This window comes from Sphaeramia orbicularis, chromosome 12 (genome assembly GCF_902148855.1).
Source record: "Sphaeramia orbicularis chromosome 12, fSphaOr1.1, whole genome shotgun sequence".
NCBI classification, from domain to species: domain Eukaryota; kingdom Metazoa; phylum Chordata; class Actinopteri; order Kurtiformes; family Apogonidae; genus Sphaeramia; species Sphaeramia orbicularis.
Window position 1 is genome coordinate 31,313,464 of NC_043968.1, and position 25,817 is coordinate 31,339,280.

The window sequence follows — 25,817 nt, forward strand, 5'->3', positions numbered from 1 at the left end:
CATACAGAGATACAGGCCAAGAACAAACAACAAATAAACAGTTAGTTTGAGCTGCAATGATTAATTGGTCAGATGTTACCTCTTGTAGGTAATGTATTGGACTTAGTTTCTTAAATTTGAAACATTTTCAATTTTCTTTCATCTTCTGTGTCAATAAATTGAGTGTCTTTAAGCTGTGGTCTTAACAAATGTTCTGATGTTTTAGAGACAAATTAGTTGATTTATCAAAATAGCCATAAACAAATTAATCTACATAAAAATAATCCTTATTCTGTTATTATAATACAGTACTTATATGGAAAGGGACATTTTTCATGAGCTCAATTGTGCACATTTGTACCACAGGTTACAATACTATAATGTCTGATTTATTTTTCTAAGTTAATTATTATTATTTGTTAATTATTAGGATATTCTAAATGTGTAAATTCTATATTCTTAAAAAAAAAAGATGATAATAGTAAGGTGACAGAGCCATTTAAATACAATATTGTTTTGTGTTTTTATTTGTTTTAAATCTTGCTTTTAAATTTTAAAGATAAAGTATGTATCATTTCTCACTTGTGTTCATAAACATTGTGGTCAAACTTTCTTCTTCCTCTCCATTTAACAGTTAAAGCAGAAAGAGTGGCTGAGAAAGGATTAGACTGAATTAATAAGTGGTAAGCTATAAAATAGGAAAATAAAATACACTTCTAAACACATATAAACACACCCACACCAACACATACAAAAAGAACTGTTCTAGTCAGAATACACTGCTCCTCTACTTTCTTTGTGAGTTTTGCCTCTCAGACAGAACTTCACTGCATCTTTAGTAAAGCAATTAGAGAAAAGAGCAGAATGAACTGGAGGCGTTTCATTTTTATTGTTTTGCCCTTGCACGTTGTGTGTTGATTGGGTTAGTTGGAGGAATAAACTCAAAAACACAAATGTCGACCCCTAGAAATGTCTGGAACACAGCAAAAACAAATGGAAAATGGAAAATACTGGCACAGAGCAAGGTCTATGCAGGTAAATACACTATTACACTGGAAGAGGTTCCAAAATAATAAGTGAGAAAGATTATTATTGTATGACTCTGTGGATTGGTTTCTAGGGAAAACCTAAGTACTTTACCTCTAGGGCATATCATATACTGCATTCCTTTTTCCAGTTGCTGGTATTGAGTATTGGCTTTTTCTGTAGATCTAGACAAATTAACAATTAAAGCAGCATGTTGGTTTGTACTCGTACCATAGACCCTTAACCTTTTTGACGTTTCAGTTTCGGTCTGTCTCCTCTTCCCTTATAATCAGTCATTGCCTCTTAGATAAAATCCTATTTATAAGCAGCCAAACCATGTGAACTGTTTCACTGTCTCTGGGAGAAAATGGCTCAGGGTCCAGCAGAGTTCAATCTGGCCACTGTCGCTGTGGGGGATGCAATTTTTGCTGTAGCAGCAAGGAAAATTCATGTAATTAAAATGAAGATGGGCCATTACATTTGCATGATATCCCGTTCCCTTTTCCACAGTGACATTAGAAGGTTCAGCATGCATGGTTTGCACCTACTGCACTGATTTCTGTTGCTCTGTCTCTCTTTCTGTTGTCGTCCCTCGATTAACTACAGAGAGTAATATCTAGTAGGACGTGTCTGCGTAATTAGCTGTGTCCTGGGGTTGTATTAGCTCACACTCTGCCTAGCTCAGCTGGATAAAATCTGACGTACTACTTTCTGTGTGTTCAGTCCTGTACTCGATGTCATCAGAGTCCGACAAGCTTCGTCTCCAGCAGAGGACGAAGTAAGCTTGATAAGTTCACCTTCAGATGCCTCTGTAAAATTGAACCCTGTGTATGTACATGCACACAGGTCTGCGTGTCTACAATATATGTGCAATGACACATGGGCTAGTCATGAATAATGAAGATGTCATGATGGACTAAGTCATTTACCTTTCAGTAGCTTTCACCTCAAAATTAAATCAGCCTGCTGACAGGAGTTACTGTCACCCTTTGGCAATTTTGACTCAACCTGGTCATACAAAATGGATTTTATGCTGGATTTTAATGTAGTACTGGAAGTAAGAGGTTATATATGGTTCTTCTTGTGAATGTACATTAATAATATGCTAATTATATTCAAAAAAAGTCCTAGTGATAGTGAGTCATATAGCAATTATCTTGACATATGCTGTAATTGTGATACAAGTCATATATTTAGTGGCAATGCTAATTTTTGCATTCCAATTACACTGGGGAAAAAATTATGAGAATGAGTTGCTGGGGTCTGTATAAAACAAGATTTTTTTTCCTTAATGTATGGAGAACGTGATTTGTCGGCATTTCTGTAGCACCAACATGTTTCATTTATAATTGTGTTAGTAAAATTGCAGTTTGTGCGAGTTGGGCATTGCAGTGTTACAGCTATAATGCTAAGAATAAAATGCTGATTAGGTGTTTGCACGAGGACACAGTGCAGGTGTAGTTTTAAAGTGCTTATTAATGCTAGCATTGGTCTGCAGATTTATGATGGCTGTACAATTTTTGTCTTTTTATATTCCACTGCTCGTAGGTCTGTATTCATGTGTAACATGATGCATTTGACACACTGACAGATATACTTTTATTAATGCGGTGTGTACATGCATGTACAAAGACAACTGCAGCAGGGATGGGATTGTTTCGGCTGAGTGCACTCACATGCCATATGTTTACAGGCAAACACGTGGAAGAGGGGGCATGTCCGTGCTGCACACGGGATGTTTTATAATCAGTGGTTATCATGTCCTGGAAGTGATGCCATGTGAACAAGTGTCTTCATTTCATAAAAAGCAACCCTGCAACCCTAAAATAAGGACAGGAGGCAGAGTTTATGTTTAGAACATCTTGCAACACAAAGTGAAATGTACTGATGCTACTGTTTCTGCTTGTGAGGCCAGAGAAGCTAAATAACAGCACAGAAAGCTGGCGAGTGCTCATTGTTTAAGTTGTTTAAGTTACAATCAAGTCTGTTATGACATCGTCTCCTACCGAAGCCTTTACATTGGCAAGACGACAAGATGTTCAGACAAGTCACTTGTTATTTAAGATTATACACCCGAGTCTGGATGTTGAGGTCAAAACGTCAGAGGACGTAAAACAACTAGTGAATGTTCCACTGTAGTTTAGATGAAGTGTTTGTATCTGTGTACCCACCCATGAACTAATCCAAACATTGAGCATGTGTGTATTCTTACTGTATATACAATACCCTGAATTTATTCATTATGTCTCATGAAATGAAAAATAGCATTTACTAATAATTAAAAATCTGCTTATTTTTAATCCTTTGCAGTGTGGATCCAGATATCATCCTGTTGAGCACCCAGACTGTCTGAATTTGGACAAAACTGTTTTACATCATGGACAGGACAAGGAAGTGGGCGTCAGGCCTTGGAGTTGTCTTATTTATAGTCTTGAGACAACTGACCTTAGCACTGGAAGTGCCTCTTGATCGTAAGTATGGCAGCTTTCAATGTCACATTTGATTAGAAAAATATTCATCAAAAATATAAATACAAATGTTCATCAATATTCTGTTCTCTATCATGGAAATATCACCTCAGGCAGATTTTGCAGGTTGTGATAAACATTATAGATTTTACAAACTAGCTACAGGAAAAATAACAGTTTATCAGGGACAAATACTTTTCCTTTATTCCAGCTTTGCATGGATTAAGCATGGGAATCAACTATGGTTTTCAGTTTGGAAATGCAGGAGCTATAGTATGCCTATCGTAATATCACTTTCTGTGGAAATAAATCTTCATCTACTTTGCTTTGATTGTGCCTGCCTGACTTATTTTATTCTGTGATTTTATGAAGTGCTCAAACTCAGGCAGGCTCAATGAAATGCCTCAAAGTACTTGAACATGAAACTGTTACACGTGAACCTGTGGTTTATTCCTTGCAAAAACTAACACCTTTCCTAAATATTCTATCACTGTGGTATCTCTTTGTGGTATGCCGTGTCATGACGGACAAAAAGCTAAAGTACTGGAAGGATGTAAGTTTGCTCAAACACTGCTGTGACTTCTAGTGTGAAGTTTTTGCTCTTGGATTTTAATTTGCTTTTGTGTGGATTTGTGGAATGTTGCTGTAGATGCGCATGCAGTCATCTCAATACTTTTACCGTGAAATGCTGCTTAGTGTAGTGGTGCTTACTTCATTGCAGTTCACACAATGGTAAGTTGTCTGACACTAAACATCTGAGATGTTGCTTTTTTGTGGTGACTTTGTCCCAGACATTGTTAGATGTGATTAGTTTAACTGGATGTGAATTTCTGTTGCATGCTATATGTTGTTAGCGTGTTTACATTAACAAGAGAGTGCATGTGTTTGTGTCTGAATGTTTTTATTCATGTTTCTCCAGTGCCCCAACCCCCCACCATAACACTACAGTCTCCAAAGGATTACATCTTTGATCCACGGGAGAACATAGTCATCCACTGTGAAGCAAAGGGAAAGCCTCATCCCAGGTAAAAGAATCACCATAAACACATGTTTGTTGTTTTGTCAATGCTTGTTTCCAGAATAGAAAGGGTTTGGCAGTAAGCTTATATTATTCTGTTTCAATAATTACTCCCTCCTATGTGATAAACGGTGTAATTGATGGGTATGAATGGAGAGCATCCACCCTGAGTCTTGGTCATTAAGTGGAGAAAACACATTATTAATCAGTTTTCTGGTCCAATGAAACAAATCCTGAGGGCATCTAACCTGGAGCTTTAGACATGAGAATCATAATAGTAGCTTTTGTCATAGAGACACTCGTAGAAAACACCTGGCAGAAGACATTATCCACAGTTTGAGTTTTTCATAAGCACATGAGCCAGTTAAATTAACTCTCTGATATTGAATTGCTGAAACAAATCAATCAGCATGACTAAGCTCCATTGTCTAACTGTGATTTGAACCAATGGCTCAATGGAGTGCTGTCTGATCTGTTTATACACTTCCATGACTTCTAGAATGGAAATGCAGTGATAATTACTGTTCCTGTTGATTGTAGCTTTTCATGGACAAGAAATGGGACCCACTTTGATGTAGAAAAAGACTCCAAAGTCCTGATGAAGCCCGGTTCAGGAACTCTAGTCATTGACATCAGTGGGGAAAAGGCTGAGGCCTACGAAGGAACGTACCAGTGTACCGCTCACAACGACCATGGCACTGCGGTATCCAACAATATCGTCATCCGACAGTCCCGTAAGATGATATTTTTAAGCTTTTTATGGGAAAGAGTTACGTATTTGCTCAGTAGATTTTTTTCAGTTCTTCAGAAAACTGTATTTCATGTGTACCCATCAATGTACTCATTGATACGTTTGATGTTTGTGACTCATAGGGTCCCCCTTGTGGTCAAAGGAGAGAAATGAGGCCATTGTGGTGCAGAAGGGGATCTCCTTGGTGCTGCAGTGCCGACCCCCAGCTGGGCTGCCCCCTCCTGTCATATTCTGGATGGACAATAGTGAGTCATACACATAGTATCTACACACACGGTACAAGGACAATAGACGGTTAGAATCCACTTCTTAAAGTAAACACAAGACATGCCATATTTTGGATATTGTAGTGACTGACTGATTACTTAGAGCAGGGGTGTCAAACTCATTTTAGTTCATGGGCCACATTCAGCTAAATATGATCTGAAGTGGGCTGGACTAGTAAAATAATAACGTAATAATATAGAAATAATGTCAACTCCAAACTTTTGTCTATGTTTTAGAGTGGAAAAAAGTACACTTACATTATGAAAAGGTTAACATCTACAAACTCTCCTTTCAAAAGATGTGAATAGCATGAAAAAACTGAAAAAATAAGTGTAATTTTAACAATATTATGCCTCAGTTTATCATTTACACATGTATATTATAACTTACAGATCCTAGTGGATCTACAAATACACAAAACATTTAGTAACAGGCAGAATCTTATTAAAATTGTACTTACTTCTCTTAAGACATTTCAGGTTGTTCATATTTGTACAGGTTATTCACATTTTTTTGAGAAATTATACTTTGTAAATGTAAATATTTTCATGTGTTTACGCTAAAACAAAGAGAAAAATTTGGAGTTGTCATTATTTATATGTTGTTATGGTAGTATTTTATTAGTCCTGCCCACTTGAGATTGAATTGGTCTGAATGTGGAAACTGAACTAAAAAACTTGTTAATATCTTGGTGTAATTTTTGCATTTCACAAATTCATCCCAAGGGCCAGATTGGACCCTTTGGCGGGCCGGATTTGGCCCCCGGGCCTCATGTTTGACACCTGTGACTTAGAGCTATTAAAAAGTTGTCCCAGTTTGTTGAGTTATTTATCGTCTCTGAAAAACCTAATACTGCTGTTTAGATATGATAATTAGTGCTTAATGCTTATAGACCAGGGGTCGGCAACCCTGGTCCTACAGAGCCACTATCCTGCATGTTTTAGATGTATCCCTCTTCCAACACACCTGATTCAAACGATAAGCCTATCATCACGCTCTGCAGAAGCCCGGTAATGACCATCAGGTGTGTTGGAAGAAGGAAACATCTAAAACACGCAGGATAGTGGCTCTGTAGGACCAGGGTTGCCGACCCCTGTTATAGACTGAAACAACCACCAGACCCATCTGCTGATCTAAAATGATTAATAACTTTTGAACTATTAATCCCATCAATACATTGAAATAAATCAGGTAAAATGCAGTTTATCAGCTTTTCGTCGTTATCATGTATGGCCCATTTGGACGTTCAGAGGCTCCATAGTGAACATGGAAACACAGTCATTTACTGCAATATTGATTCACCAATAAAATTTATGAAGTTTAACAAATAACAGTGGATCCAGACACTTCTATCTGTGTTCTGATACCATAAGCTTTGAATTTAGCCTTTATGTACATGTTCATGGTCAGTGAATTAAATATAGGAAAATACCTGAATTTAGCTGAAAAATGCAGGGGATACTATTATAATAAATGGTGATAAATCACAAAGGAAAGGTTAAGATGTATTCATGTAGAGGGTGTTTCAGGGTTAATTATTCATATGTGTATGTTATGTTAATAAATAGACTTTAGAGGTGGAATCCTTACTACACCTGTATCAGTGTCACCTAGTTTCCACTAATCTGGCAGTACTGTGTATGTCTATGTCTTATTCTCAACTGTTTCCCTCTGTGTCTTTCAGACTTCCAGAGGTTGCCGCTGGATAAACGTGTGTCCCAGGCACTGAACGGAGATTTGTACTTCTCCAACATTCTCCCAGAAGACACCAGGAGTGACTACATCTGTTACGCTCGCTTCCCTCACACACAGACCATCCAGCAGAAACAGCCCATCTCAGTCACCGTGCTGGAAAGTAAGACACCAAACAATATGAAAGCTGACATACTTCCAAAAATAGATAGATAGATAGATAGATAGATAGATAGATAGATAGATAGATAGATAGATAGATAGATAGATAGATAGATAGATAGATAGATAGATAGATAGATAGATAGATAGATAGATAGATAGATAGATAAGAGACGGCAAATAAAAGTATAAATATTACCAAAATAAACTTAAAGTATAAAAATATAAGCAAAGTTAAAACAGAAATATACAAAAAATACAGAAATATGCAAAATTGCAAAAATGAACGTCTTTTCTTTTAGCTAAAGAATTTTTTACTTAAAATAGAAAAGACATTAGACCAAAGAAAACATGTAATTACTCCAGTTTTCATGCCATGTAGTGTAATTTTAGTATTTTACATATATTTTCAAAACATATAAAACTTAATCTCAGTTTTCATTTTGCATTCATTTATTTCACAGCTCTACAGATTGGTAATACATGTTGGGGTTTTTTTCTTTTTCAGTTTTTTAGACCCAAGTTTTATTGCTGTTCTTCCTGTAGTCAGCTGTCACAAAAAGAAACATATTTTACATACTGTCTATTTTATAATTATTCAATAACCCAACACAGGTATAAATCATTCCATTCTCTACTTTATGTATTGGTTAAAACACCAGGACGATTGAGAAGTAGCATTAACAGGCTTCTTTCTTAGTCTTGCATGCTTATGATTTTCTGTTATTTACAGTGGAAACAATGAATGAGACTGTGGCTGCTTTATACAATGTCACTGATTTCTATAGTGGTGAGTTCTGTTGATTTATTCCCCTAAATGTGAACCCAGCCCCACCTCTACTCCCTGATCCAACCATACCTGACATACACTCTTAACTCGGCCTCAGTCCCCTCCTCTGTAATGTTGTTAACATGTGCTCCTCCAAACACTTCTCATATAATATTGTGTATAATATGTCTACTCCAAAGAGTCCAGGTATAGTATATATGTGGTATAGCTGTAAAGTCCTACGTAAAGTCATGTATCTGTGTATTCAGTGCATTTTAACAATCTATAATATCCCATTTAATGCATAAAATACATTCTCAAAGAATGCATAATATTAAATATTAGTCATAATTCACGCTAAATCTCAGCTCAATCTCATGATCTATATGAAGTATTATTACATTGCTCTTCTTTTACCGTCTAAAGTTAATATTGAGAAGCAGTAATTGTTTTTCTTGACTCATACCAAGCACTGTAAAATAAATAGATCCCTCCATGATGAATGCCTAAGAGGGGATGATATGCATATCTGTGTGACTGTGGGGGCTGGGGGTTGTTCTCTACAAAGAACCCCCATGTTGCCATAGCAACAAACCGATAGCAATCCGTGTCAGGGAGTTTCCTCTTGGTCTCTTATGACTGGTTCAGATGTTCTTCAAATAGATCTTTCTTTTTTCATCATCACTCACTCATTTACGATCCCTTCTTCCACTTTGCCCAGTCCCTTCATTCATGGCTACTTACTCGATGGTTTACATGACTCTACCACTGTCCTTTATGAAAATGGATCATGGGTGAAGCTGTGACAAGAACAGCCCTCGGGTCTCAAGGCGTAGTCTGGTTCTGATGTGGTCTTGTGTCCTCATGCATTCAGACAGCCCAGTGGGGGAGCGTCGTCCTGGTTTCATGATGCCTCTCGGTGTCACCAGCACCAAGATGGTTCTGAGAGGGGAGACTCTGGAGTTGGAATGCATCGCTGAGGGCTTGTACGTCGTAGTTTGTATCATCTTCCACTTAATTTTATATGATGTTCATCAAAAGTTACAATGTTATTTATAGTATATAAGAGAAGCTGTCAAAGAAATGGCATAGTTGTGATAATGTATGGTTCTGATCAATACAATTTCATTTTAATATCATTAAAAACTTGTAGTTGGGTGCTTCTATGAAATTGGGGTCATTTTGGTACCTGACACTCTGCCAGTATTTTAGACCCAATAATAAAAGACAAATTTAGACATATTTCTCCCCAGGATATACCTAATGATGACCTCAGATAAATGCAAAAAAAAAAAAATTATAATCTTGCTCTGAGCCATCCCAAAATTAATGAATTTTTAATAAAATATTGGGGCCAAAAATAGGACCAAAATTGGGACATGAAAAGCTACCTAGGTGTCAGTGCATTTGATCTGAAAAACATGGCTTTAAATGGTCTTATATACCGCTATAAATAAAGATATTGTGTTAACATGTGGCTTTTTCATGAATCTCAGTCTCATTCCAAGTTTTGTGTGTAACCCATCGTGTCCACTTGCGTTACATACAGAACCTGCCCACTTAAACACACATAAATCACAAGTGATTTTGCAACAGCGGTCATTTTTGTGAAACACTCTGCCCTGCATAATTAGTTTGATTTTCAAAATGTACCTGTGAGAGAATCAAAAGATATCTTTAAAAAATAGTAATGCGTAATTTTTGTGTCCATTTCACAATGATTTTTGTATAAAAATAATATAAAAATGTTTTATCCGAAAAATAGTTTCTCTTTTGTCTCAGTAAATATTTCTCTTTAAAATAGACCCAAAGTGCTTCCAAACTTGCTTCACAGCATTAGTCTACATCTGGTTTGAATTTTTTGCCCCCATGTCCTGTATTTATGAACCAGTTTCATAGAAGCACCCAATTAGTAAATATCAGTAGTGTGTTTTGGTGAAATGATCAGCCATTGATGATCCATCTATAATTGTGTCCACGGTAGACCCACTCCTGAGATCTCCTGGCAGAAGGATGGAGGAGAGCTCCCCACCAGCAGGTTGTCCTACCAGAACTTTAAGAAAACGCTGAAGATTTCTGAGGTGAATGAAGGTGATGCAGGTGACTATCGCTGTACGGCCACCAACAGCCTGGGCACTGCACACCATGTCATCAAGGTCACTGTTAAAGGTATGCATCTCTACTGCCTACTGAAGTGTCACATAATATTCTGTCATCTTTACATGGGAATTATCGAAATGTCTCAGGAAATGTAAGACCAGTAACCAGAGAATTGAAAGATGTATTCAAATTATTCGATTTATTGATATTTAATATTTGAGTCAAAAACTTCAATTTCAATACTATTATGTAGATCCAACAAAAAGAGGGAAAAAAGGCTTATATTTTTCCTGGTGTTTTTTTCTCAAGAAACTTTCTCTCTTCTTTTTTGTTGTTTGTCATACCCAGCTGCTCCTTTCTGGGTCAGTGCTCCTAGGAACCTGATCCTCGCCCCAAATGAGACTGGCATCCTGACTTGTCGAGTCGGTGGAGTCCCCAAACCAAAGATTAACTGGTTTGTCAATGGAGTCCCTATAGAAAGTGAGTGAAACGTGTCAGAGCTTGGACACAGAATATTGTGCTTTTACACAAAACACACAGTAACATCAGAGTGTGTGAACATAAATGCAGAGTTGCAGAGGAAATGTAACTTTCAGTCCCAGTTGTGTTTTCTTCTTTGCATTGACTTTCAGTTATGCTTTTAGTATGTGATGTGTAATCTGTTGCATAATGAGCATCATTAGATACTTTTAACTTCAAATTTTCATGCTGCAGCTGAAACTTTGATAGAAAATGTGTATAATTTTGTAGTTTATATAGCTGAGTTTGTCCTGTCTGTTTTGTCATAGATGCACCTGAAGACCACAGTCGGAAGGTGGATGATGATACTGTGATTCTCAGCAATGTCCAATCAGGGTCCAGTGCCGTCTACCAGTGTAACGCATCTAATGAATTTGGTTACCTGATTGCTAACGCTTTTGTCAATGTTCTTGGTGAGTTAAAATTGAAACTGGCCACAGGATATGATGGTATGATGGGGAACTGCCATTTTTTTTTTACAACATTTCATGCTTTCTTACATAGCTGAACCACCAAGGGTTCTGACTCCACCCAACCGAGTGTACCAGGTCATCACCAACAGTCCCGCATTACTTCACTGTGCATCCTTTGGTTCACCAATACCAACAATCACATGGTAAGATTCAGGCTATCTATCACTTTCACTTTTGAACAAAATTTGATTTAATATATGGAAGAAACCCACATTTTTCTTGTCTGTTGTCTTTGTGCAGGTTCAAAGACAGCCAGACCAGCATCAAGAATGGTGACCCTTATGTGATCCATGAAAATGGTACCTTAGAAATCCATGTGGCCCAGCCTCTGAACAGTGGGAAGTACACCTGCATTGCAACAAACAACCTGGGCATCAAAGAGAACCATGTCTACCTGGAGGTTAAAGGTCAGATATGTACCAGTCAAAATGAAAGTAGGCTGTGGTTTAAATGGATGGAATTCATATAAGTGCACTAAGATCCTACTGGTACTGAAGCAATGGCTCCACACAAGATTAAAGAAGTGATATTTGGCTTTTTTAAAATGAAATTATGCATTTTAAATCATTTCCCTGTGGTCTACATAAACTGTAAATGCTATGCTTGGGTCTGAATTCTTCATTAATTCAACTCCACAGGTCCATCTTCAACCCTATTTCTGAGTAATGACACCAGAAAGGTCGTTTTGAGCGCTGGCCCTTTAAATGCATATGAGCCACTTCATGCCCCACCCCCTCCAGGTTGTTGACTGTGCTGTTCTGTCCCATTCAGTCAGTTGTGTTCATTAATACAACCAGCAACTGAACATTTTAGGTAATCGGCTCGAAGTTTGGACATATTTTCAGTATGGACTACAACTGCTGCTGCTGACAAACATTTATGTCGTACTCGGAGAATTGTTCGTCGAAAGTCTTGACCTTATATGTGCAAATGTCCGGATGTAACTAGTTATAGACGTAATAAATTAAGCAGGAATTAAAACAGGTTGTAGAAATCCACTCGATTTTTGCCAAAATTAATATAAAGATAGCTTTGCAGCACCTGGAGGGTTCAAATTCAAACTTTATGAACTATTAGGGTCCAAATACACAAACAAATGAACCAAAGACTAATAAAAGTGGGTTTAGCTAAATATGACCCCTTTAAAGATGCAGTGAAAAGTAATGAACTATCAAACTAACTGCAAAAAATAATATAATTTTTCAAGAAAGGGAACATTTAATTCAGCTGTTTAAAACCCATTCAACTACATGAAAAGATAGTTACCATGGTAATTCTGTAGCATGTAGTCTTATGTCGTCTATAAACTATTTTTGCTGTGTCTTTCCCAGAGCCAACTCGTATTCTTAAGCAACCAGAGTACAAAGTGGTGCAGAGGGGAATGAGCGCTGTGTTTGAGTGTAAAGTTAAACATGACCCTACCCTCATTCCCACCATGACATGGCTCAAAGACAATGGAGAGCTACCAGATGATGAGAGGTACCCCAGACACCATTTATTTCCCATTTAAGTGCATTTATACAATAAACAAAGTCAACAAAAGAGTCAGGAAAAGTATGTAACATTTGTCTGGGGTACTGTTTTCAGGTTTGAGGTGGACACAGACAGTCTGATCATCAAAGATATAACAGATGAAGATGAGGGCACCTACACCTGTATCATGAACACCACCTTGGACCAGGACTCAGCCAGTGCCATGCTGACTGTTGTAGGTATGTTCACATGGGAAGGAGTTATGCATTTATGGACTTCTTTGTGTCCTTCGGGTGCATCTTGTAGAGACTGTTCATTTTAATAACATGCTGTCGTAGTGGAAACATGATGAATAGGTTGTTTGACTCAGAATTAACAACCACTGGGGGCATCAGTTCTAATATAGTTCCGTGGTGCATTGCTGTTTTCTTTCTTTTCTGCTGTTTCTTAAATCTGTCACTAACCTCTAAAAACCTTGTACTTTACTCTTGCTTCTTGCTGGCTCAGAGGCTACTCCTACTCCAGCTATTGTCTACGGTAAACAAACACTGTGTCTCGTGCAGCATTTTTTCATTCATTCTCTGATTTTGATTTACGCCTGTTATACTGTTTAAGTTTGACATTGTTTAGTATGAAGAATTTTTGCATGTCTTGAGGTGTTATTCTATGATTTTAGTTTTGTTCCGCACACACTGGTGGACCTGCACACATCTTTATTCCTTCTGCTTGATTTCACATCCTCTCATGAGTACACTTGCTCCTCACTCAATAATAAGTGCATCTGACATGTTGCTTTCTTTGAGTGATATAAAAATCTTCCAAGAACAAATCATTTTGAGTGAAATAAAAACATGGGATCTAAAGTTATCATGTAATATCTTGATCACTGAGTCAGGTCACTGCAAAAAGTCTTGGTTACATTTCTTAGATTGCATGACTGGACTCAGTATTTTCAGTTAAAACAGTAGCTGGTAGTGAAATATAACCAACAGTAGACGGGCCATTTTCCATGTTTCTTTGATCCTGACTTCTTTGTGTTTGCAGAGAAACCTGACCCTCCGACTGACCTCGAACTGACTGACCAGACAGAGAGGAGTGTTCAGCTCACATGGATCCCTGGAGATGAACACAACAGCCCTACACAAAGTATGACATGTACCCTGTTCTTGCCCAGTTGTTGGAAAGCAATTTCTTTTAAACTATGTTGCTTTTGTCAGCAGTTAAAGTTGCTTTTTTAGTAAAAGTATTTTCACAACAGAATTCTCAACAGTAAGGCCCAATCCCGATTCACCCCTTAGCCCTCCCCCTTGGCCCTTGCACTTGACACTACCCCTTAAAACGGAGCTGCAAGGGGTAGGGTTGAAACGTTCTCCTATGAAATGGGACAACCCTTCCACGCCGGTTACGTCATCAGCAACCATTGATGCCGCTGTAAACAGATGCGACAACTTTGTTTCCAAAAGTATTCCCCATACCGTCAGCAGCTGTAACCCTCTGTTCCATGGGCTTTGATCATCTTTTTATGGCTATCAACTATAAACCACAGAAATGCGATCTATAACACACTGAAACAGCATTAAACGGTTGATCAAATGACTAAGTTGTTTACGAAGAAAATACGTACATTTGTGTGTTTCTTTCATCACACCGCTGCGCTTTTTTGCTGTGTTTTACCTCCATCTTGCTGAGGATTCAAACAGAATTAAGGGAAATTTCTCCTACCCCTCTGTTTGTAGTGTGGTCCTGGAAAATCTGCGTTTTGAGCACTATACAGCCCTCCGCCTTAGCCCTTCTCCTCCATCTAACTGAGAATCGGGACAACACTACCCCTTCCCAAAACCGAGGGGTAGGGGTAAGGGGGAGGGGCCAAAGGGTGAATTGGGATTCAGCCTAAAAGATGCTTTGAATATACTAAGTTGGGAGCTGGTAATGTGAGCAGTCAGCCACATTTTTAAGATTTTGATCAACATGTTGACATGTGTCTTGTAAATCTGGCATCTATTACACTGTCTTATTTTCCCCTCAGCATTTCTGATCCAGTATGAGGACCTGCTCCACCAACCAGGAGTTTGGGTGAACCTGACTGAGGTTGCGGGTACGAGCACCACGGCCCAGCTGAACCTCTCCCCATATGTCTACTACTCCTTTAGAGTACTGGCTCTGAATCAAGTGGGATACAGCGACCCCAGTCAGCCATCACGCCAGTACAGAACTAACCCTGCAGGTGAAAAACAAGAACATAGCCGTCCTCTAGGTAAATAAAAAAACACTTTATGTTTAAGGAACAACAGAGTGAATCATATTTGTTTGGTTTTCTTAGCTCCTGATGAAAATCCATCAGATGTTCAGGGGGAGGGGATAGAGCCTGGCAACCTGGTCATCTCCTGGACAGTAAGTTCGCTTTGACTGCTTGACTGGAAATGATGGTGCTCTGTTGTGTCACAATAACCACATACAGCAGTTTAATTCCTTTCTCTTATCTGTGCATTGTTGCATTGTATCCACATGTAATATGTATCTACTATGTGTATACTGCTGCTACAATCTGGCATATTTACAGCTGCAATTGTTGTAGATCTTCATTAATATGCACTGTCCCTAATAAATAAATAAATAAATAAATGAATAACGTACTTTCCAGATTATAAGCCGCACCTGACTATAAACCACACCCACCTTGTCTCCAACGTCTCATCATCGATTCATTGATGCCAAGCTTACGTGCAACAGCTCTATTTCCTTCTTCATCAGCCAGATCGATTGTTAGCCCAGAAAACATAAATTAGCCGCATTATTTTAGAGCCGTGGGTTCACAGCGCGTGTAAAAAGTAGTGGTTTATAGACTGGAAATTACGTAAATCTCAAACCTAAAATTAAGTGTTGTTGCGCGTGGACCATTTCCATCACATTTATTACTTTAACGTCTGTACAGCCTCTCACAGGATTCCAGTCCAATGGGCCTGGTTTGGAGTACAGAGTGCAGTGGAGACAGAAGGACGTGGATGAAGACTGGTCTTCGAAGACTGTGGCCAATGTTTCCCAGTTTGTCGTATCTGGAACTCCCACCTACGTGCTCTATGAGATCAAAGTTCAAGCTTTGAATGATTATGGCAATGGCCCAGAGCCTGAAGTAGTGATAGGGTACTCTGGAGAAGACTGTGAGTGAACCATGTTAATGATGATTTCAGGTATATTTTGATTATGTATATAGATTGACTCCTAAAGTGTGACCACCTTGTTCTCTGTTATTGCTCTGCAGTGCCTTTGTCGGCTCCTGACAGTGTGCAGATCATGGTTCATAATAGTACTCTAGCAGAAGTGCACTGGGAACCTGTCGCTGCCCCCTCAGTCAGAGGAAAACTACAGGGATATAAGGTATGTACATCTAAACCAGTGGTTCCAACCTTTTTTGGCTTTTGACCCCATTTTAACATCACAAACTTCTGGCAACCCCAGACATTCAAAATGGAGACCTTTTTTTTTTTTTTTTTTGCTAAAATTAATGTGTTTTTGATCATGTAATAGTTTGTGATACTATGTTTCAAATAAACATTCATTTTAAATTACATTTAGTTTATATAATGTCTATTATTATGGACGGAGGCAGCGCACCAGTTGCAGCGGCCCGATGTCCCTAATCATCAATCGAAATCTCGTTTGATGTACTCTGTGCGGTATGTACACCGTGCTGTCAAATGACAATAAAGAAATCTGTAATCTGTAAAAAGACAGGTGTAGATTACTGCACAAAGGTAGAATTTTATTTTCCTTGGTCAGGATATGTACAGTCAGTCCAGCTTGGCTTTCCAAGGCTGACAATTAGTACTGAACAAACAAGAACTCAAACTATGAATTATGAAAGAGCTGCAGCATCTGAAACCGACCACAATGAACATTTGACAGATAAACAGAACCACAGTGCTTCAGTTTCAGACTCACAGTTTGTCATGTCCTTTATGGATTGGGATTGTCTCTGTCAGCTCACCATATATTTTTTATAGTGAGCTTTTATTTTTATTAATTACTAGAGATTTCAGGCGACCCCATTTGAATTCCAGGCAACCCCACGTGGGGTTCTGACCCCAAGGTTGAAAAACACTGATCTAAACTGTGTCACTTCTCAGCTTTGTTTCTGGTAACAGCACTGCACACTTTTTTTGTTAGTAAACGCCCATGCATCTAAACTTTAAAAGCTGATCTGAAGTCTTCACTGTCTCTTCAACCTCTTCATCCTGCTTCAACCTGCAACTTTATCAATTATTCAGTGAGGACACTGATACTTATCCTCTAACCCAGAAAGGTCAAAATAAACATTCAAGGTCCAGAGCACTGATGTTTATTGTAAGTAATGGGATTAGAGAGCTTGAAAATATCAGTCAAGGCCATTTTATCACACTGAGCAGTGACTCTTCCAACTTCACCATCAAGAAAATAAACTGTCTAGCAGCCTTGTCCTCAGTGAGTGTTTTTCCCACCATGAATGAAAGTAAAAACATAGCAAGACCCAGGAAGACTTTCAGCACTGTAATGATCTCTGTTGCTTGCCATGATGATGGTGTTGTTTAATTTTTTCACCTTGAAGTTGAGAAAAAGACAAAGGAACAGCCAGATCATGGGCCAACTCCTACTGTATTCCTTTAGGTGTATTACCGTCGTGAGCGTGGACTTCATGAGACAGAGGAGGACGCCGAGCAGCAGGACCAGGTTTTGACATTCAGCGGGAACCGAAGCGAAGGACGCCTGCCTGGCCTCCAGCCTTACAGCCTCTACAACCTCTATGTCAAGGTCCTAAATAGTAAAGGAGAAGGACCTGCCAGCCCCAGCAAGACATTTGAGACTCCAGAGGGTGGTACGTACACCTAAAGGCAGATGACAGTTTCACTCCGAATAGTTTGTTTGTTTATTTATTTCGAATATAACATGAAAACCAACCAAAAAAAAGATTGATGTAAAAAGAAATGAAAACATTCAAAAAGGAGAGGGATAAAGTTTAACTTATAATGTCCCGCCCCCTTACCCCATCCATCCAACTACCCTAAATTCCAGTGTCAGATCCCATAAGTAACTCAAACATCCTAAACATATCAGACTAAATTCTGACTAAGCAGAAAACACAAAAATGCTACATATCAAGGATAGACTCTGTCCATTTCGCAACAGCATTTTACATCAAAAATAAACTCTGTTCCTTTTTGTAGCAATAATAATAATAATATATTGTATTAAAAACAAAAATAAACTGTCCATTTCATAACAATAATACATATATTAAAAACAAAAATAAACTGTCCATTTCATAACAATAATACATATATTAAAAACAAAAATAAACTGTCCATTTCATAACAATAATACATATATTAGAAACAAAAATAAATTGTCCATTTCAGAACAATAATACATATATTAAAAACAAAAATAAACTGTCAATTTCATAACAATAACACATATATTAAAAACAAAAATAAACTGTCCATTTCATAACAATAATACATATATTAGAAACAAAAATAAACTGTCCATTTCGTAACAATAATACATATATTAAAAACAAAAATAAACTGTCCATTTCATAACAATAATACACATATTAAAAACAAAAATAAACTGTCCATTTCAAAACAATAATACATATATTAAAAACAAAAATAAACTGTCCATTTCATGACAATAATACATATATTAAAAATAAAAATAAACTTTGTCTATTTCATGACAATAATACATATATTAGAAACAAAAATAAACTTTGTCCATTTCATAACAATAATTCACATATTAAAAACAAAAATAAACTGTCCATTTCGTAACAGTAATGCACAAATCAAAATAACCTGTCCATTTCTTAGCAGTAATATACATATCAAAATTAAACTCTATCCGTTTCATAACAATAATACCTTTTTTGTGAGTCCTTTTTGTTTAGGAATGCTGCTGAAGTGCCTCAGTGTTAGCCTTGATAAAAGCTGTCTGTATTCTCTAGATGCAAAGCAAAGGGGCTTGACTGTTTGTTGACTGTTGTCTGCTTTTATGATACATCAGACCATTGTTTATTAAAGCAGATGTCAGACTGCCATCCCACAATTCATTATAGCAGCAACATCGGCCGACGTACGTGCTAACAAAACCAAATGCTTAACATGACAGACAGGAAGTGCATTTCCCATCCTGCCACATTTGTCTAATATGGTATGTGTTGTACTTAATATAGTTGTTGCTATAAAATGTGAAGTTAATGTAGGAGAACCTGTGCTTCGTTTGTACGTTATATCTTGTTATATCTTCATTTTTAGTGTTAGTCTAGTATCACAGTCTGTAGAATATCATTCATTAATATTTAACGTCCTTAATAAAACTAAACTGTAAACATTGAACTGTGAACTGGATCTCCAGCAGGAACAGAAATGCACCCAAATCAAAGTGTGTTTGTTGGTTCAAAGTTTAATATGAATTAAAGGTAAAATGGCCTGAAAAAATAGATTGGAGGTGATTTCTAGGGGGATTTTTTGGATGCATTCCAAGACTTAACCATCATGTAAATGTTTGATATTCCTCCCTCTTTTTTCTCTGTCTTTGTTTATAGTATTTGTCTGCTAATTGCTTTCCAGATTAATCTCCAAATGTGACAGTGACAGTGATTGGTGTGGGAGTTTACAAAAAATTAAAGGCATAAATGTAGGGAAGCACTTCGAATATGGTGCTAATAACGTTGGACTTTTTAATACTAAAGCTACTACAATGCTGAATTCTGCAACTGCATAATCCTTTTACAATGTTGCCCATGAAGTTGGATTAAAATATTTTTACCTCTTCTCATGAAATGATCTTGATAATGTGAATCATTCTTGATACATAAAGTGTAACTGAAAATGACTATGTAATTGCACCTGGTCAAAGGTGATTATTGACGTTATAAACAGGAATAAAAAAGGAATGTGTTGGGAAAACAAAATTATTCCAACTTTTTATGGGCAACAGTGTATCATGAGTAGTATTTCTCAATATCACCTAACCCTCCAGAAATCAGTCAAACTTACATAACCGTCCAGTATCTACCCTCAAAAGTTTGAAATCCTCACAGTGACTTGGTGTCATGAGTGGTCCTTAATGCAGCGTCTGCTTTTTTTTTTTAGTCCCAGGGCCTCCCTCCTTTCTGAATGTACTTAACCCGAGTTTGGATGCTCTCTCTCTGGAATGGGGCCCACCGGTGAACAACAATGGACGCCTCGCAGGATACACACTGAAATACCAACCAGGTAGGCTGAAACAGAAGGTGTTATTAGAAACATCATGCCAAGTTTATGCAACAACTTGTCACGTATGATATGTGTCATAACAAAGCATGATATCCATCTGTCTAACTCTACCTCTCCTTTAGGCAAGGCACGGCAAGGCAGGTTTATTTATACAGCACATTTTATGTACAAGACAATTCAAAGTGCTTTACAAAAAATATTAAAAGCATTACAGTTGTGAAGCTATGAAAAGTATAGGCATGAGAAAAAATAACAGATAAATAGATAAAACAGATAAAAACTTGAAGCTTAAAAGAAACAGCACAGATCTGAACCGATGAATAAAAACTCTATTCAAATGCAGCTGAGAACAGGTGGGTCTTTAACCTGGATTTAAATAAACTGAGTGTTTCAGCTGATCTGAGGCTTTCTGGAAGTTTGTTCCAGACATGTGGAGCATAGAAGCAGAATGCAGCTTCTCCGTGTCTGGTTCTGACTCTGGGAACTGACAACAGACCGGATCCCGATGACCTGAGGGGTCTGGTGGGTTCATACTGGGCCAGGAGGTCACTGATGGATTTTGGTCCTAAACCCTTTAGAGCTTTATAGACCAGCGACAGAACTTTAAAGTCTATCCTCTGACGGACAGGCAGGACAGGCTTTACTTAGCTACTGCGACCTTTAACTCCCCTTCTTTCTCATTTTCTCTGTCTGTGCAGTCAACAGCACCAGTGAACTAGGGCCCATTAAGGTTATGACCTTCCTTGCCAATGAGACCACCATCACCCTGGGCAACCTAAACTCCAGCATGCTCTACAAGTTTTACTTAAGTGCAAAGACAATCAAGGGCTCCGGGCCCACCATAACAGAGGAGGCTTTCACAGCCATGGACACAGGTGAGTCCTATGTGCACAATATATGTAGTAAAATAAAAGCATAGTATGAGGAAAAGGTCAAAGCTTTTATATTCAGTTATGTTAGGGGGAAAATCACAGTATCTGGACATGTGAGGAATTCACGTGAGCTGAGAATTACAACCCAGGTCCTCACTAAACACCTTTACCTCCTACTTCTTTCTGTTTCTTTCTCTCTGAAGCTCGTACTCAGTCCACTATAGAGACGGGCAAAGGTAACCCAAGTTTGCCACTGGAAGTGTCTGCATGTTATTTATCCATCAGATGTCGGACACAGATGCAGAATTTAGTATAGATGTAGTTCTTCTTTATTATTAGCCCTGCATGTTAGTACTAGCATGTCTGGAAACTCCCCATGTGAATAAATGAGCTCTAAGTGTGACACACTTCCATGGCGCCCGCAAGCAACTGTGCTTGTGTCCTATTCTGAATAAAAGAATAGGCTGTATTTAATTTGCTGTAGGTTTATTTTGTGTTTAAATTAGTGCTTGCAGTCTACCCCTGACATTTACTTTTTTAAAATGAACATGTTTTCATTGGAAGCCTCTCGCATGATGCTTGAGAATGCTTTAGTGTCAGTAAAGTACTAACTCCTGTTGATATATCTGATACAGATGGATCACGTACAGTAAGAGAATTTGAAAGGGACTAAATATGCATGTTGCACAGTCTTAATCAAACTGTAGCCTGTCAGTTTGATGCTTATTTGATTGTTGAACCTCAGCATTAATAGTTGTTCCACAGTGCTGTGCTGGACACTGTTGTCCATGTAAACTATGGCCCTTCTTATTACTGTATGTTGTCTGTTATGGTATGTGTGTGTCTCACTCTTTTCCATGTTCTTTCAGGCCCCACAGAGCCCCCTCACCCAACCTCCCCCATCACTCAGTCTCCGCATCCCCCGTTTCACAATGGTACAAGCACTCCCTGTGCTCCCATACCACGCCCCCAAATATCTTTACACTAGCTCCACCGTGCAAAAGTATTTACTAATGCAATTGTTAAAACTAAGACAAATAAAATCAGTTGGATGTTGTTAAGGATTCACAACATATTTATAGACAGTGTACATAATCTGTAAATCAATTTGACCCATAAAGACCCAAACAGCCACTGGAGACTAAAAGCATCTACTGATCTAAACTGTTTATTACCTGTTGATCCACTAACCCTATCAGTACATGTAAATAATTGGTGTAAAATACAGTTTGTCATCTTTTCATGGTCATCAGATATGACCCATTTGGACGTTCAGAGGCTCCATAGTTACCCCGGAAACACCGTCATCTTCTACAGCATTGATTCACCATTAAAACCCATAGAGTTGGATCAATGACAGCACATGGAGACAGTTGTTTTTACATTCAACTATTGATATATTTGCTGGAAAAGTGTCTTTTAATTCAGTTTTCTCTGTTTCTGTTATAATAACCCTCAACTTTAATCTGAGCGTTAATGAACATCTACATGATCAATAAATACAATATAGGAAAATACCTGATTTTCACTGAAAAACTGCAAAATACAGAGGATAATATTATAATAAGTGGGGATAAATCACTTAAGAAAAGTTCATTACACAGAAAAAAAATATTTTGTAACTGCCACATAAGTAGCACTGGGTCTTTATGGGTTAATAATGTTCATTTACCCCTTCACATAGTTAATATGTTTTATTCCTTAAGTAGTACATTTTTCGTTTGGACTAAGAAATGCTTGTTTCTTCTCTCTTGTGTAGGGCCTGCCTTTGGCACCGTTAACACGTCTTTATCAGGGGACGGTGCAGTGATCAGATGGGAATACTTTGGACACCATAAAACTTTTTATGTGGAATATATTGTAGAAAACAGTAAGGGTCTATTTTGTTCGCAGTCATCTCAGAATATTAGCTCATGCGTCGTTTTGCTCCCTATAATTGAGTCAATCTAATTCTAGGTAAGGAGGACTGGAAAAAGGAGTTGGTAAACGGGTCACACTCACATATGATTAAAGGTTTAAAGCCGGGGACGTCCTATAGAGTGCGAGTGGTAGCTAGAGACCCGGCTGTCCCAACGGTCCACAGCACAGACGAGGTGGTGGTTGCAGTGCCAGGTGAGGCGGCATGCCTCAGGATAGATGGTCTCTGTGCTTAGTTTTCGCCTGTGTCGTTTCCCATCCATTATGTCACAGCGCTGTATCATTTCCAGACATACAGCGTAACATTCAGACATGATTGTACAGAACTGCAGTGTAGTTCGTGTACAAGCATGTTACCATCAAGTAGGTTTGATGCATGTCACTTCAAATAATTATCTTGAGGACCATTATTTTCTTGTGGTTTTTGGTTTTTCTTTTTTTCACGTTTATTGTGTAAATAATCATTGCATATTAACCCATTATAAATTTTCATTTGTGTTTACAGCTCTGTTGATGTCACCTTTTCTCACTGTTACTCAGCATGAAGAAAATGGTTAATGTTTTTCCTGTTTGATATTGATACCTTATTGACACTTAGATTTGGCTCTTTTTCTTCTATGTTTCCCTCTGTGTGTGTGTCCAGCTGCACCCAGTCGACAGGTAGACATTGCCACCCAGGGCTGGTTTATTGGCCTGATGTGTGCAATAGCTCTCCTCATCTTGGTCCTTCTGATAGTGTGCTTCATCAAGAGAAACAAGGGTGGCAAATACCCAGGTAACACATATTTGTCTTAACTGTATTTTATCTTAAGTCATCAGTAAAATTAGTTTATGCTCAAATTTGATGTTTACTCTCAATATCTAACATATACTCAGTGTTAGGGAGGCAATTTTAAAACACAGCTTTGCAAGATACCAACTATATCACACTAGGAAATGTTGAATTACCGCAGAACTACTTTCACAAGAAAGAACGTCTTGTTAGAGAAAACTACTAGCTTGATCTATGTTGTAAGAATTCTGCACATAATTTTAAAAAAGTCCAGAAAAATACCACTCATATAAGTTTATTGTGCCACTGCACACTGGCAAAATTTGTGAAATAAAAATAATTATTTCCTCTTGTGGCTGAGCATTGGTAGTTGATATTTTCAGTGGTGAACCACAGCAAAACCTATTTAATTTACAGGGTTTCTGCGGGTCATTAAAAAGCATTAAAAGTCGTTAAATAGATTTTGTGAAAATTAAGGCCTTAAATGGCATTAAAAAGCATTAAATTCAATGTCCAGGGGCATTAAAAAATTTATACACTTGATGGAAAAAAAAGCATTGTTATTCACTATTTATTTTGATTATATAATCATCTAATAATTTTGATTGGAAGTATAGTGTGATGATTGACAGGCCGAACCCTTTAATTGACTATTGTTTATGGCCGATACATGAAATCACAACACCGGATGCTTGGAATGCAATGTGCTGTGAGCGTGCTCGTGTTGTGGTGAAAGAGCAGAGGGAATATTAGTAAATGTTGGAAAAATGGGAAAATGCAAGTTTCAGCAGAAGTACCTGAAGGAGGAACTATTCAGAACTTGGTTAAAACCTGTTGACAGTACACTGTAATAAAACTATATATAAAACTGTATCTGCAGTTGGACATGGGCATGAAATTTGCGTAAAGTGGCATTAAAAAGGGCATTAAAAAGCATTAAAGTAGATTTGCTGATACCTGCAGAAACCCTCATTTAATCACTCACATCATGGTTCGCTTATCAATGGAGATAAACTGCCAGCAAGCTAATGTTAAATGTTAATTTGTCCCTCTTAGTTTTCCTGACTCTAGTTCATTTCTTCACAGCTCTGAACTTGGAATTTATTTACAAACATGTCTTGGCCACTGACAGATGGCAGCAGCACAGTTTATCTTGGTTTCAGATTATACACATCATATGAAATACAAGGCAAATGCAAAATGACAAATGTGAGGAAGTTGTTCAGGGCTTAGAGGAAAACTGACTGTTCTTTTAATTTACAGTGAAAGAAAAAGAAGATGCTCATCAAGACCCAGAGATTCAGCCCATGAAGGAGGACGATGGGACATTTGGGGAATACAGGTGAGGGAGAGAAAACCAGTTTCATGTATCTCAGACAGGACAGATTTGTCATATTTTTCTTTCCACCCATTTCCTAATTCAGCTGTGTGTACTGTATGTGTAGAACATTTTACCAGGATGCAGAGACACACTCCCCACCAGACTCCCTTATCAAACACTCCGTAGAGGCAAGACAAAATCCACACTACTCTGTGCTGACCCTTCTAATGTCAAACTCACCTCTAAACTGGCCATCTAATCAACCAAGGCTCTGCCGAGTACAAAATATGTCCATTTTAACAAATCTTAACTTTTGTCACAAATTGAAGCTAACTTTTCTTAAAATGGGTGAGAAATAAATGTCATTAATTCCATTTTAACCCCTTTTCCACAAATATTAGGAACCTAAAGGAATTTATCAGCTTAATAGTTAAACATCACCATTTTTTTCAACATGATGTGAGAATCATTGTGCTCTGAATGTTTCCATGTGCATGTTTTGTGTTATAAAACTGGGAAATCATTGTCTGTGTCTATGAAAAGCTTAGAAATCAATCATTGTGGCTCATGAACTGCTTTTCATGTGTCCTTCCATTTGTATCTTTGTTTTTTCGGGGCTTTAGGTCTATGGAGAGGTAAGGCACGATGTGGTAAAACCAGCATGCAATTCACATAACCTATATTCTATAAACATCTACATATTCCAGGCTGGCTGTAGGTTTATATTCCCTATGTTTCTAACCCAAGAGGTGGAGATGGATAAAGCATATCATTTAATCAGACTATGTCACCATACTTACCACTGCAATATAGTTTAAACCATCCCAACATTAACACTAATATGTAACAATGTACTGCTTCCACTCCTTCTCCGGCTTTTTTCATATTCCTCATTTAAACACAGATGCATCAGGCTTGAAAGTACTTTTTGCTCCTGCAGGGCTTGCATAGAAATAAATACAGTAGATAATTTATAGATGAG

At 37.8% G+C, this 25,817-nt stretch overlaps 1 protein-coding gene across 5 annotated transcripts in view; it reads left to right on the forward strand.

Annotated features, from left to right (window-relative positions):
- nrcama (neuronal cell adhesion molecule a) overlaps positions 1-25,817 on the forward strand; it is a 68,768-nt gene that overhangs the window by 38,712 nt on the left and 4,239 nt on the right. The window contains exons 2-30 of one of the 5 annotated variants that reach the window (XM_030148950.1): positions 3,316-3,476; positions 4,009-4,026; positions 4,393-4,498; positions 5,032-5,225; positions 5,365-5,487; positions 7,194-7,364; positions 8,097-8,153; positions 9,007-9,118; positions 10,117-10,301; positions 10,581-10,712; positions 11,021-11,164; positions 11,256-11,367; positions 11,465-11,631; positions 12,556-12,703; positions 12,812-12,936; positions 13,205-13,234; positions 13,742-13,843; positions 14,724-14,921; positions 15,018-15,088; positions 15,630-15,855; positions 15,957-16,072; positions 17,339-17,546; positions 19,831-19,953; positions 20,652-20,828; positions 21,029-21,068; positions 22,580-22,695; positions 22,782-22,937; positions 23,386-23,517; positions 24,778-24,856. In XM_030148950.1, coding sequence (XP_030004810.1) covers positions 3,383-3,476; positions 4,009-4,026; positions 4,393-4,498; positions 5,032-5,225; positions 5,365-5,487; positions 7,194-7,364; positions 8,097-8,153; positions 9,007-9,118; positions 10,117-10,301; positions 10,581-10,712; positions 11,021-11,164; positions 11,256-11,367; positions 11,465-11,631; positions 12,556-12,703; positions 12,812-12,936; positions 13,205-13,234; positions 13,742-13,843; positions 14,724-14,921; positions 15,018-15,088; positions 15,630-15,855; positions 15,957-16,072; positions 17,339-17,546; positions 19,831-19,953; positions 20,652-20,828; positions 21,029-21,068; positions 22,580-22,695; positions 22,782-22,937; positions 23,386-23,517; positions 24,778-24,856 — 3,662 coding nt within the window. In that variant the 5' untranslated portion in view covers positions 3,316-3,382. Of the gene's footprint in view, positions 1-3,315; positions 3,477-4,008; positions 4,027-4,392; positions 4,499-5,031; positions 5,226-5,364; positions 5,488-7,193; positions 7,365-8,096; positions 8,154-9,006; positions 9,119-10,116; positions 10,302-10,580; positions 10,713-11,020; positions 11,165-11,255; positions 11,368-11,464; positions 11,632-12,555; positions 12,704-12,811; positions 12,937-13,204; positions 13,235-13,741; positions 13,844-14,723; positions 14,922-15,017; positions 15,089-15,629; positions 15,856-15,956; positions 16,073-17,338; positions 17,547-19,830; positions 19,954-20,651; positions 20,829-21,028; positions 21,069-21,694; positions 21,963-22,579; positions 22,696-22,781; positions 22,938-23,385; positions 23,518-24,777; positions 24,857-25,817 lie in introns of those variants that run through there. The other 4 variants (XM_030148951.1, XM_030148954.1, XM_030148952.1 and 1 more) reach the window with 4 other exon arrangements.